Genomic DNA, 15,045 nt, shown 5'->3' on the forward strand with positions numbered 1-15,045 from the left:
AAAAATCATCTGGACAAACCCCAAAGGTTTTGGGAAACTGTTCTATTGAGTGATGAGACAATGAATCAACGTTATGTCTGGAAGAGAAACAATTAAGCTTACAAAGAGAAGAACACCTTGCCTACTGTTAAGCATGGTGGGGGGTCAATCATGCTCTGGGGCTGTTTCTGTGCCTCAGGTACCGGGAATCTCCAGCGCGTTCAAGGCATTATGAATTCTATTTCCTACCAGGAAATATTAGCTGCAAATGTCATGAAGTCAGTGATGAAGCTGAGGCTTGGTAGACGTTGGACCTTCCAACAGGACAACGATCCCAAGCATACCTCCAAATCAACATCAAAGTGGTTGCAGAAGAAGGGCTGGAAGACTCTGGAGTGGCCTTCACAGTCGCCAGACCTAAATCCTATAGAAAACCTGTGGTGGGACTTGAAGAAGGCAGTTGCAGCGTGCAAGCCCAAGAATATGAATGAACTGGAGGCCTTTGCCCAAGAGGAATGGGCTAAAATACCTGTAGATCGTTTCAAGAAGCTTGTGTCCTTTTATGTATCACGTTTGAAGAATGTAATTACTGCCAAAGGGTGTTCTACTAAGTACTATAGACGCATGTAACTAGGGGGTTGAATAATTTTGTCAATGAGATATTAAGAAAAATGTCCTTTTTTGGTATTTTGTAAAATACAGTGTTACAATTTAAGTTGCATTTGTCTTTATTTGAAATGACTATAAACAAAATACGGGATACATGTCCAACTTGCTAAAACACCAAAATTGTGTGGGGCTTGAATAATTTTGATCACAACTGTATATATTTATATATGGGTATATATAAATATATATATATATATATATATATATATATATATATGTATATGTGAATATAAATGTGTGTTTGTGTGTGTATATGTTTGTATGTATATATAAAACTAGAGCTGTTTTATCATTAACTATGAACGGACAATTAATTTGCTTTAGTAAAATGTATTTTAGACTTTATGCTTTTTTAAACAGGTCATCACACAAAGGTAAACTCAATACCGGTACTCAACGATGCCAATTTTTGGTGCTTTTGTGTGTTTTCATGTGGTAAAAAAAAATGTTTTGTGTAATAATGAAATCTTAAAATGTGTAAATGTAACATATTTATTTGGCTTTATTGATCATTAATCAATAATATGAAAACAATATCCAATTATTTGTATAGTAACATGTTTGCAATTGTTTTGCAAATTTCTTCAACATAAAAACACTAAACTCTACAAATGCAGTGTTATTTTCTCCGTATTGCACGAAATAAAACCTGACTCCATGTACTCCTTTCTTTTTCCATCTGGAAAATATGAGGCAATTAATTAGGTTAAAAACAAATAAGCAAAAGACGACAGAGTGAAAATAAAACAATATTTTTTTTCAAATGTATTAAACTATAAATGAATGTAAAGCAAAAACTTTACATTAACATTAGGAAGTACAGTACAAGGAATTAAGCTGATTATGATAACTAGTTAAAATGCGAAGATAACGTATTCTTATACCGTAGGCTTTTTACTTGGAGCAGACGTAGAGGATGACTATGTCGCTGTTATCGTTTATCACCAAATGTTAACGCCATTTTGTCCCTATGTTGTTGGCTGCAGCCGAGTCGCTAAAGCTGTACATCTAACTTGGCTGCACTTTGCAGCCATAAGAAAAATACTGTGTTCAACCAGGTGCTTTCTCAGATTGGAAGTATTCCTGCCACTTGCCTTGATTTTGGCGTCACAGAAGCAGTGAGCGTCATCGACATCGCATTTGGAAAAGACCAGCCCCACTTTAGAGCATTTTATATTTGGCATGATTGGGTTTGATGGGTTGCAAGATTACTAAGAGCATTTCCGCTTAAAAATCGCCTGTTTTCCTCTCAAGTCTTATCAAATACTCACAAGTGCTAATTTAAACAGACGTGACATCGCGTGCAACATAGGACGGCTGGTTTCAGTCGGTGCCAAAAATGTAACGGATCCGATGCCTAAGACATTTTTATATTGTAAATGTACTTAAACCGAATGTATAGTGTAGTGTTTTTATTTTGAAGCCGGAAAAGTGAATGGTTTGAGAAAGTGTCTTGACATGTTTTGATGTTGGATAAACTGTTTGCAATAAAAAAAAATGTCTCCGTTTGACCTCCTGTTGAGCAGCTCCCATTTCTGTTGAACTTTATGTTATCTTATTTACTAAATCAGTCACTGTCATGTTATGTTATGACTGCAACTTAAACGTAATCTGAACACGGATGTGAAGCACCACCAAATGAACGAAGCGCGCAGCAGCAGTTTCTTCTTAAGGCGAAAAATAGACCTTTCTTGTCGGGAGAACAACTTGCCATGGCTTTGAACCTGATATTTCCATAAGGTAGCCTTTTCTTTGTACATTTTTGCTTGCTAGTGGCTCATCAGTAGCAAGTGAACTGCAGCCGTTGGCTGCTGTGGCACCGCCGGAGGGTCAAAAAGATCCTTGTGCGTTAATCGCTTGTTAAAAAAATTAGGGCTGTTATTGAAATGTATAGTTAACACGTTACTATAACGTTCACTTTGATAGATTAGAAAGTGGTTATTTTGGTTTGACGTAAATTACTTTTGCGCATCAACCTATTAGCTTTCCCAGGCTAAATCCCCAGTCACTGTGGTTCAGGGTATAGTTTCCTCCTCTTGCCCAAAGTGTGGATTTAGGTGACTTGTCAAGTATGCTCCGAAAAATGTATTTCCATATGATGAGCTTTAGTTGTTTTTTAACTGGCCCCAAGCCTTCAAACAGTCATGGGTGTCCTTTCATATCTGATTATTTATGTCGGATATACTACTATAATCAGTTTATATGACCTTGAATTTCACCTGGAATTAATACAGCCTACTTGTAGAAATTAATTATCAAATTTTTCTTGCCTTTCCTGTCCTAGATGACGCTGGCTGTCTCCGGGATCAATTATCCTTGCCATCACCTTACAGTTTGTCAAAGATCCTCACCAGCCAATGCCCAGGTACCCCAGGAAGAGGTATTCACATACACAAAAACACATATGCGCGCATTTACATCTATTTAAACGAGTGATTTCACAGTGCGCAGATGTCCACATGATCAGCGACAGCGAGGGAGATGATTTTGAGGATGCATCAGAGTTTGGGGTGGATGATTCAGAGATGTTCGGAACTGGATCCTCCAGCTGTCGGAAAACCCCAATGAGTATGTGCGGCGGGACACACAAAACAACAAAACTTTCCTGTTGTACTGAAACCTTGCTAGTCCTCTAAATCTCAAGCTTGACAATGCAGTGAATTGTATTCTTCCAGTGCCAGAGAATAGCGAGAATGAAGCTGATGCCTTACTGCACTTTACTGCTGAATTTTCTTCAAGGTGAGCTCAATCCCAACAGACTGCAAAGACATAGAATGTAGAATGTAACGGAATGTTATATACTGTTTGTGTTGTGTATCTTATGGAGGTATGGAGACAACCACCCAATGTTTTTCATTGGATCTTTGGAGGCAGCATCTCAGGAGGCCTTTCATGGCAAAGCCAGAGAGGTAAGTAAGCCCCAAATACCTAATACTCAAAGACTTTTATTTTTTTTTAGGTAATGCATGTTGTATTTGTACAATAAAGCTTCCAAATTGATCAAATTCCATTGTTTTGATGTCCATAAGTTTATAACTTTTACCATTTTCTAATGGGTTAATAAAGCTCTTTCTGGGGCATTATTATTTTGATGCACCATTGTATCAGGATTTCTTATCCAATATATCAGAGGTGTCCAAACTTTTGGACTCAAGGGCCACTCTAGGCTAAAAGTATGACCAGGGTCCTGTCTCTCTACCAGTCCGTCTGTATGTCTATGTTCAATGAATTTTACTATTTTCTAATGGGTTAACAATAAAACACTCTCTGGGGCATGTATATGCTGATGTACCATTGTATAAGAATTTCCTATCCTATATGTTAGACATGTCCAAACTTTTGGACTCAGGGACCACTCAAGCCTAACAAAATATGCCTGAGGTCCTATCGATCTGTCTATCCCTTTGTCTGGTCATTGACTAACCCCACTCACGTTCACCTAAAGAGGAAAATATGTGTGTGTAGATTCCGCTTAACTGTTACATTAAAAAAATTCTGAGACTGGCCATATTTTTATATGCGTATACATTTAATTATACATAAATAGACACACACAGTATAAACAGCATATATATAATACGAAGGTCCTGCAGTCCTGGGTTCAAATCCAGGCTCGGGATCTTTCTGTGTGGAGTTTGCATGTTCTCCCCGTGAATGCGTGGGTTCCCTCCGGGTACTCCGGCTTCCTCCCACTTCCAAAGACATGCACCTGGGGATAGGTTGATTGGCAACACTAAATTGGCCCTAGTGTGTGAATGCGGGTGTGAATGTTGTCTGTCTATCTGTGTTGGCCCTGCGATGAGGTGGCGACTTGTCCAGGGTGTACCCCGCCTTCCGCCTGATTGTAGCTGAGATAGGCGCCAGCGCCCCCCGCGACCCCGAAAGGGAATAAGCGGTAGAAAATGGATGGATATATATATATATACATATATATACATATATATATATATACATATATATACATATATACATATATATATATATATACATATATACATATATATATATATATATATATACATATATATATATATATATATATATATATATATATATATATATATATATATATATATATATATATATATATATATATATATATATATATAGTTGCGTTTGGACCAGATGTTCCTCCGAGGGAATTTAAGTTGCTCGTCAACCCCAAGTTCTTTTGATGACACATAAGCTGATTCTAAATCAAATCCAGAAACAGGATAGTTATTTTGCAATTTATTCCAAAGCTTTGGAGAGACCAATCTATGAACAACACATTCAAATCGCATCGCCCAAGTTGATCTGAAAAAACTACGGAAGTCTTGTCTTTTTCAATATGCCACTAGTAAGTTTTGATGTCCCCCTTGATTCAGTCTATTTCAAGTCCGCCATATGTTCTAAGACACTTGTCAGTCGCTGTCATCGGGAAAGAAGGACTGAGGCACAAGGACATTAGAACAAGCCCAAGTACCAGTCCATCAGGGAATACTGCTGGGTGTAACATCCTGCTTTCCGTCTATCAAAATCAGGGTAATTTAGGCAACGAAACGGGATCAACAACAAACTTTTCACTTATTGTAACGACACCAATAGTTATGCTGAAAACAAGTAAGAGAAGTTGGATAACATCAAGTACATAGGTTGGTCTCAAGTAAGGATATATGATACAGCAGTTAGCATGTCTGGTAGATCTACACGACTGTAGACGGCAGTTCAACGGGGGGAGATCTCTTTCGGAGTCGTCTTCTGGGCTGAGACTATGTGTGTGTAAATTACGCTAGGGGGGCGAGTGGGGCAGGTGATGTGGCGATGTCGGCAGTAGCATCTGCTGGAGATCTGTCAGGTTCTTCAGCAGGAGTGCAGAGGGAGAGGTGGTAGCAGGTGTCCCCTTTACAAGCCAGTCGAAGGGCGTGAGACGTCCGTTCCACGACCTTGAGAGGACCGGTCCACCTTGGTTCCGTCCACTTGCGCTTGATGACCTTGACCCTGACACTCAGCGGGTGGAAGGGAATTTGGAGTGGCGGGCTGTCATCCTCGAATCTGCACAGAGGAACTGGCACATTAATTCTGCATTTTAAAAAAATACCATTTTGGTCTCACGCTGATTCCGCCTTCCAAGAAAGCTGCTGGTCCTGGTAAGGGCTGATCTGTATGCAGTTCATAGGGTGAAAAATTCAAAGGCCGTAAAAAGTTTTATTCAGGGACATTCGAATGATCATTAACGCTAATGGCAACATGTCAATCAAATTCAATTTGGTCTGTGCACAGATTTTAGCCAATTTGTTTTGATGTTTTGGTTCATTCTCTCGACCTTACCTTGGGACTGAGGATGGTACACCGAACCGAACCTGTGTTCTAGTCCGAGAGCCTTTTCGACCAAGGCTAAGTCAGCATTTCTAAAAAGGGTGCCGTTATCTGACCTAATCTTTTCGGGGAAACAATGTCGGGCTATTAGGTCATTAAAAAGCCATTTAATTACTGATTTTGCATCCTCTTTTGAGGTTGAGGTTGCTTCCGGCCAACCACTGTAATTGTCTACGCAAGTCAGCAAGTACCTTTTCCCTTGTACCTGATTGATCATATCAATGAAATCACAAACTATCACAATCCACCCTCACCTCCTCTATATTCCAAATGAATCTATTATACCTTTATCGATGTGCAAAATTGTTATTTTCAAATTAAATATAGTTTTAACTTCTTACCTACTGAAAAATGTTAAAACTACTCCCCCTTATGGCAAACCCTGCCTCGCCCTGACAGCAGTCCTGAATATTTTTGATACAGAAAAGGGTTCAGCAGTAGACCACATTATCAGCTGGGCCCATGGTTGCCTACATCAAATCATGGCACCTTATACATTCCTGTTGTGACTACCAAGAGAGTAAACATTGGCAAACTTAGCCACCATGCTAACCTAAACAATCTCATTCCTATTCTCTCCAAATCAAAGCCAACATCTAAGCCCGTCAATAACACCATCAGGATGGGTCTGCTCAATGTCAGGTCTCTGAAAAAAAAAATTATATTTAGTCAATGATTTTAGTACCACTTCAAAACTTGACTTTATGTTTTTAACTGAAAAATGTTAAAACTATGGAATGTGTCAGAGTCTGATGATTGTCGATTTTGTTGTAAGGAGTCTGAATCCACCCTCACCTCCTCCTCCTTCTGTTTCTGAAAAAAGGACTGTGTTTGTAGTACTATCACTTTCAGAGACATCTAAGAAAAAGGTCAGCTGATAGTCAAGTACAGCAAGAGCAGAGGCGGAGGACAGGTCATCCATCGATCCATTTTCTACCGCTTATTCCCTTTTGGGGTGGCGGGGGGCGCTGGCGCCTATCTCAGCTACAATCGGGCGGAAGGCAGGGTACACCCTGGACAAGTCGCCACCTCATCGCAGGTCATGTTTGAGGTCAATGATTGGTCAAGAAATCTCTTTTCAGTCTCTGTGGACCACTGGAGGGTGGTATTAGGGTAGGGGACCCCTTAGCGATAACAACCCTACATTTTATGTAAATTATTCAATATGGTGAAAGCGACAAAATATGCTTATATTTATTTTGACACAAATGCTAGAAAAACACTAACCTTATGGCGGATGCTTTTGCAATAGTAATTTGACATTCTACCACACCTGGTGGCCACAATAATTCGTTAAGTCCAGCTTATGTTGTAGAAAGTTGAATGATGCGGACACATTTGTTACTGAATACTTTCTATCAGACTTCTGTCTTGGCGACTTTGTGTATGTAATAAGCAACAATAATTATTTGATATGCTTAAATGTAATGTGTAGTTTTAGCACAGCTGTTGTGTATCTGCTGGCTCCTTGTAGCCTACAACCGGGGTGTCCAAAGTGCAGCCCATAGCTATGTGTTTAACAGACCACTGAAATAATTGATAATGTGGTATTTGTGTATCGGTTCAATCATCGGCAGCTCCGCCCTGTTTCATCTTAATTTAACTAAGTCTTTGGTTTTCGTAGGCGGGACAGAGAGCAAGGGAACAATGTGGGACAGCATTTGTGTCCATCATATACCATGCTAGTTGTTGCAAAGATATGTCAACATGAGCAGCCACACCTTGAGTTCCAACATATATATATATATATATATATATATATATATATATATATATATATATATATATATATATATATATATATATATATATATATATATATATAAGGATTTAAAGGCCTCCTGGTATGAGTCGTCTAATTGGTGATCATAACATATGGCGGTTCGGGTGGCGGTTCACACGGAAACAGCTCAGTCAGCCAGGGTTGTCACTGATAGAACAGTTGGAGCAGGAGTTGGGGTACTCAGCAGGTGTCAGCCATTTCTGGTGCTCCAGGCTGCGGTATGAGCTTGTGGAGGAGCCTTGGTAGTGGTGTCGCAGCTTGGTGGTTGTACCGTCAGGTAACACCAGGAAGGTCCCCTCTGTGCGATATTAAATGTCAGGGTACAGGTTGTAAAGCAGGTCATTACCAAGCTGGCAAAGTGTGTGCAGGTCTACCACGGAGGAGTGCTTCAGTGTGTGTCCAGCAATTTGAACCGGAAGTGGTTTGGTGACAGGTAACATTCTTGTGACCTCAGCGAAGCCTTCGACCTTCAGAAGGGAAGCACACAGTTTCTTTGGTACCTCTGCATTCAGAGATGAGTGGGTGGCACCAGTGTCAATTACAAACTGATAACATTGTCCATTCACACTTATGTACAGCATGGGGCCTGTCTGTATTTCCTGCTGTGGGCGCCCTCTGTCACGACTTCGTGATCGTCTGGCGGCACAATGGAACCTTTCCTGTTCGGAAATGATCTGAAATTCTCAAGCCCAGTGACCAGGCTGGTCACAGATGAAACAGTTTCCACCCCGGACTGGCCTTGAAGCACCGCGTTGTCCACCACCCGAGTCCAACCGTCTGGTCTCACGTCTGTTGAGGCTTCTTTCCTCCACCTGCTGGTGCTCAAAAGGAAGGTCAGCCACTGCTGAATATACTTTAGCTCAGGGGTCTCAGACTTGCGGCTGTGGGACAATTGCGGCCCGCGAGACGTTATTTTGCGGCCCCCACCTTAATATGAAAGTTTATTGTTAGTACGGCTCGCAAGTTTTATATGAATGCCGCTTGACAGCGTTGTGTTATTTGGGTCCAAAAGGGCTCTTTTAACATTCTGGGTTGCCTCCCCCTATGTTAGTGGAAAAAGGGCAAATGAGTGAAAGCGACAAGACGTTGCCATGGAGACGAGGGTTTTCTTACATGCCTGGCTGCAGTCACCCCGCGACACCTGGTCCCCGATAACCTGGACCAATTCAAACCGTTAGTTTAATTTGCATTGCCTCACACGATGAACACTACATATATTTCTATATGATGTCGGAAAACACTCCGGGAGCTGTCACTTTTTTGATCTCGCTATCCAGGTACTTTCCCGGCTATTTTCCGCCGACCTACGTGTTGCTGTAGGGTGAAAAAGCAGAACAACACATTGCGGAAATAACATTATTCTCCGTGCGTTGGCTAAGTACAAATATATTCCACAACCCCAAACATGTCTTTTTCAAAGCCTGCAGTGTAGAGAAAGGTTTGTGATGTGCAAAGACTATTCTAAGAAAAGTGGGAGATGCAATATTTCTTTGTTGAGCACAGGGGCACCCCGACGTCTCTTATTTGCACAGAGAAATTTGCGGTGCGCAAGGAATACAATTTGAAACGTCATTATCCAACTAGATATGCTGAGGAGTATGCAACATTTTTTTAAAGAAATATTTTCTTGTGGCCCAGCCTCACCCAGACTCTGCATCCAGTGGCCCCCAGGTAAATTGAGTTTGAGACCCCTGCTTTAGCTGATTTTTGACCTTTCGATTCGTTTGACATTTTTGCTTCAGTGATTTGTAAATTAAGGAGTTGTATCCTTGCTGCTCTGTCGCAGCCTTGTCGTTGTCCTCTTGCTTAGTCCAATTCTGCATATCACATTTAAAATCACAGCATTAATTGTCCCATTAAATGTTAATCAATACCCCTAATTCAATGATTATACGTACTACTTCATGTATATTTAAGTAACTATTTAAATCAACAAAAGATTATAAGTTAATTAAACTATCATTTGTGTCTATCAGTTAGTTAGTTGTGCACTCTGCATTCCTGCCGTGCGTGATATTCTACAAAATAAAGGCATGCATTTATTCTCGTTCCTTCAGATTCTATTCCACCATTATTTTGATAGTGCGACACACACACACACACACACACACACACACACACACACACACACACACACACACACACACACACAAGGCCGTGTGCTAAGTGATAAGACGACCAACACTTCTCTCCTTTATAACACTTTACATATTGACTCTTATAATAGTTATTAATCCAGGCTTTTATTTGTAATTGTTATTCAACACTATTCAAAGCAAACGGTTGTAAAGGTTATAGTTATTTGCATTATACTATCAAAAGTCTATAGCTAACTGAAAGCTGTTGAAATTTGGTGTGCCTCCTTATTTATTGTATGTTATGCCATTATCCTATCTTAGCTTACCACCCAGATGCATGGTGTAATGCAATGTCTAAATAAAAAATAAAATACTCCAACCTAAAAATTTTAGACTACACCTTGAAATTAAACAACTTAAAAATTATTTTTATTATATTCACTTCCAAACTCGCCTCTACCACAGCAGACATTTTCCTCACATCCTATCTCAATACCCCCATACCAAAGACTATAAAAATGGGACCCATTACCTCCCTGCTTGGCACTCAGCATTAAGGGTTGGAATTGGGGGTTAAATTACCATAAATGATTCCCGGGCGCGGCAGCGCTGCTGCCCACTGCTCCCCTCACCTCCCAGGGGGTGATCAAGGGTAATGGGTCAAATGCAGAGAATAATTTCGCCACATCGAGTATGTGTGTGACAATCATTGGTATTTTAACTTGAACTTTATTTCTAAAACTATGGTATAAGAGGTGTTTCCCAACAGTGGTTAAATAGTTATTTAAGTAATATCTCAATATTTGGAAATTGATAAGACTAAATCACAGCCAAAAAGATTTACTTTTGGGGTTCCACAAGCCTCGTTATTGGGACCTATGTTATTTATTTCAATAATTATTTGTGGTTTGCTTGCTGTCTGTTTACTTAAGTTCTCATTGCTTATTATGTCCTCTGATTAGAATTTGTTTAACGCTGCTCTACAATTTGTTATGATTGGAGCGCTGAGTGTGGCGACTTTTGTCTGTACTTCTTCAGCCCTCTTCACACACCCTCGTTGCCAAGACACATCTCTTATCTCAAATGTCTCCTAACAGAGCCTTTTTAATAGTCAAACAGCTATGTCTTATCTCTCACAACACCTATTTTTATTTCTGCGTCACACGTGCACAACAAAAATGTTTTAACAAAGAGGGAGCCTTTTTTCTGAAATCCAAATCTCGGACCCTTCTTACAGAACTATAATATCGCACAGTCACAATCACACCCACACAGTTAAAAACAACCTCAACAGTCAACTATTTTTCTCACCCAGAAGCACAGCTGTATTATATCAAACCTTAATAATAATAAACAACATTTATCATTCACTCCGAGCTGAACAAAATGGCCCGGGAGAGGGAAGTCTTGGCTTCCCTGCTGAGGCTGCTGCCCCCGCGACCCGACCTCCGATAAGCGGAGGTAGATAAATAAATGGATGGATCATTCACTCATACGATTTCTGAACTAGGTATTGTAAGAACAGCTATAAAATACAAATGTATTTCAGCTTTAGTAGTTGTTAAGCAACCAACCAAACAAACAAACAAACTTGCAGCAAACCACCACCAACAGCATACGCTGACACACGAATACCATTTACAAATACCTTCATTTGTCACTTTCTCATCTTTTCTTCAACTTGCTTTTTCCTTTACAAACCACATCCTGTATCCATCTCTTCCTTACACGCACACACGCACGCACGCACGCACGCACGCACGCACGCACGCACGCATGCACGCACACGCACACACACGTACGCGCGCGTAAGCACTCACGCACAAAAGAAAAAAGCTTCACGAAAGCTCTTTCTCTACGTTTCACTTACCATAAAACTTCCAGTTACTTTTCTTGATTTACCAAACGTTTGAGTTCACTACTTTACGAGTGTTGTAAACTCCCTCTTAACCCTTTCAAGAAACATTCCTTTTTTATTTTATTTTTAAATTCTACTTGTTAATTCCATTGTCGACAACAGTACATTCAATTGATCATTAACCGGTAATCATTCATCACATTTTCCCCAGCCGCCTCCACATTTGTTTTTGTCAAACTCCGTGGCCATTGTGTCTCTTTCATCTCAGAATTTATCGTCCCAGACAATCGGTTTCGAACCCTTTGCTCCGAGTCAATCATCCCAGACAACGAGATTCTAACCCTTTATGTTGTCCCAGACAACGGGTTTCGAACCTTTTACTCAGTCACTCGTCCCAAACGGAGTTCGAAACCTTTATTCATTTAGGGAAGACCAAATCCCCAGGGCGAGCCACACCCGACAATTTGCTTACTCGTCAGTGAACAGCCTGTCACGGTAGTCCGAAGGGTTCCCTACCCATTACTCCCCTGGCGACGTCCAACGACCCAGGGTGAGCCACATCCGACTTTTAGTTCACTCTTCAATGAAACAGCCCGTCACTATAGTCCGAACACAATGACGTGAGCTGACCACTATTTACAACTATTATGTAGAGGCAGACAAGGCAAAAATGCAACCAATCTATCAAAATCACCACTCTGTGTGTGGGGTACAAAACAGTGTTTGAGTTACAGATTTCAGGACAGACTCCTAATGCAGATTTTAGAAAAAAAGGCCCTGCTTACCTTGATTTATGTGTTCTTGCAAAAAAGAGTGCAAGAAATGTCCAATTCTCAGCATGTCATCCCAGACGTGAACCCCCAAATTGTTGCGTTTGGTCCAGATGTTCCTCCGAGAGAATTTAAGTTGCTGGTGAACCCCAAGTTCTTTTGATGACACATAAGCTGATTTGAAATCAAACCCGGAAACAGAATAGGTATTTTGCAATTTATTCCAAAGCTTTGGAGAGACCAATCTATGAAACACACATTCAAATCGCATTGCCCAAGTTGATCTGAAAAATTTACTTTTCTTCTCTTTTTCAATATGCCACTAGCCCCCGGACTTTGCATATCTAACATAAAATATTACTTTTTAGTTTTAATTGTTGTAATTTAACTTTTTTTATTATTATTGTTTTTTACATTTACCACCTAAAAGCTTATTAAATTGGCATCACATCATTTTTAAGAGAAGTACACCATAATCTGTAATTGATGTGCAGAAGTTCTCAGGCATGAAATGCCAAAACTAAACATGCTTCCAAGTTTAACAATACAGTGTTGATTATCTGCATTTTGTATCTTTCTATACTTTCACCAAAAGCCAAAACTATTCACACAGACTCCAAAGGTTTATTTATTGCTGTCCTTGTGTTTCCTGCATTTGTCCATTTAAGGACACCCGCATTAATTGACAGCTTGTGTGGATTATGGTCTTATTAGACTGAGGACATAACAAGATGTTCGGGGAGTTCAGATCACCATGTCCACAGCAGCAAGGGTTTCGAACCTTTTACTCAGAGTCACTCGTCCCAAACAGAGTTCGAAAATGTTACTCATTTAGGGGAGACCAAATCCCCAGGGCGAGCCACACCCGACAATTTGATTACTCGTCAGTGAACAGCCCGTCACGGTAGTCCGAATGGTTCCCAACCCGTTACCCCCCTGGCGACGTCCAACGACCCAGGGTGAGAACGACCCAGGGTGAGACACATCCGACTATTAGTTCACTCTTCAATGAAACAGCTCGTCACTATAGTCCGAACACAATGACGTGAGTAGACCACTATTTACAACTAGAGGCGGACAAGGCAAAAATGCAACCAATCTGTCAAAATCACCACTCTGTGTCTGGGGTACAAAACAGTGTTTGACTTACAGACTTCAGGACAGACTCCTAAAGCAGATTTTAGAAAAAAAGGCTCTGCTTACCTTGATTTATGTGTTGGCCGAATGAGTCTGTCCAAAAGAATGCAAGAAATGTCCAATTCTCAGCATGTCATCCCGGACGAGAACCCCCAAATTGTTGCGTTTGGACCAGATGTTCCTCCGAGGGAATTTAAGTTGCTGGTCAACCCCAAGTTATTTTGATGACACATAAGCTGATTTTAAATCAAACCCAGAAACAGAATAGGTATTTTACAATTTATTCCAAAGCTTTGGAGAGACCAATCTATGAAACACACATTCAAATCGCATCGCCCAAGTTAATCTGAAAAATTTACTTTTCTTCTCTTTTTCAATATGCCACTAGCCCCCGGACTTTGCACATCTAACATAAAATATTACTTTTTAGTTTTAGTAGTTGTAATTTAACTTTTTTTATTATTATTATTATTTTTACATTTACCACTTTAAAAGCCTATTAAATTGGCTTCACATCATTCTTAAGAGAAGTACACCATAATCTGTAATTGATGTGCAGAAGTTATCCGGCATGAAATGCCAAAAATAAACATGCTTCAAAGTTTAACAATACAGTGTTGATCATCTGCATTTTGTATCATTCTATACTTTCACCAAAAGCCAAAACTATTCACCCAGACTGCAAAGGTTTATTTTTTGCTGTCCTTGTGTTTCCTGCATTTGTCCTTTTAAGGACACCCGCATCAATTGACAGCTTGTGTGGATTATGGTCTTATTAGACTGAGGACACAACAAGATGTTCGGGGAGTTCAGATCACCATGTCCACAGCAGCAAACGAACATTGAACGGCTGGCTGTGAAACAGGTTATTATTAAGAGAAACCGGGAGATGGACTGGGGGAATAACCGTCAAGATGTAATGTTGGTGACAGGCAGCGTGATATAGACTTCAATTTGAGGAAAGCATTGGCATTTCATCTGCTTCTCGGCAAGGCTTCTCGCTGGTATTCTCTGTACAACATTTGTCTCCACTTACGGGATAAATCATTTTGTACACAGAACAAGTGTAATTTTGTCTTTGACGGAGCTTGCAAACTCAAAATACTTGTACTATACTGTATCTTAAATCAATCCTGCCTATTGAAATAAATTAATATTTGCCAAACCTCCCAAAACACCATGATTATGATACATGCTTTTTAATAAGAAAAAACAACTTCTTGGTAATACATATCATAACAAAAACAATATAATCGAATACAGTTTTAATAAGTAATGTAATGATAATATACAGCATACTTCTACATCGACTACAAGCAGATTCCCAGTCAAATATACCATCAGCAGCTTCTCTATAACTTTTTGGATGTATTACGTTAAAATTAAATACATTATATAACATCTTTAGCTGGT

The 15,045-nt window shown here is 40.0% G+C and overlaps 1 protein-coding gene across 2 annotated transcripts in view; it reads left to right on the plus strand.

Moving 5' to 3' along the window:
- faf1 (Fas (TNFRSF6) associated factor 1) overlaps positions 1-15,045 on the plus strand; it is a 269,960-nt gene that overhangs the window by 152,491 nt on the left and 102,424 nt on the right. For both annotated transcript variants that reach the window (XM_061888509.1, XM_061888510.1), the window contains 4 exons: positions 2,933-3,028; positions 3,093-3,216; positions 3,324-3,387; positions 3,476-3,557. In XM_061888509.1, the coding sequence (XP_061744493.1) occupies positions 2,933-3,028; positions 3,093-3,216; positions 3,324-3,387; positions 3,476-3,557 (366 nt within the window). The remainder of the gene's footprint in view (positions 1-2,932; positions 3,029-3,092; positions 3,217-3,323; positions 3,388-3,475; positions 3,558-15,045) is intronic.

Source organism: Nerophis ophidion, linkage group LG26 (genome assembly GCF_033978795.1).
Source record: "Nerophis ophidion isolate RoL-2023_Sa linkage group LG26, RoL_Noph_v1.0, whole genome shotgun sequence".
In the NCBI taxonomy this organism is placed as follows: domain Eukaryota; kingdom Metazoa; phylum Chordata; class Actinopteri; order Syngnathiformes; family Syngnathidae; genus Nerophis; species Nerophis ophidion.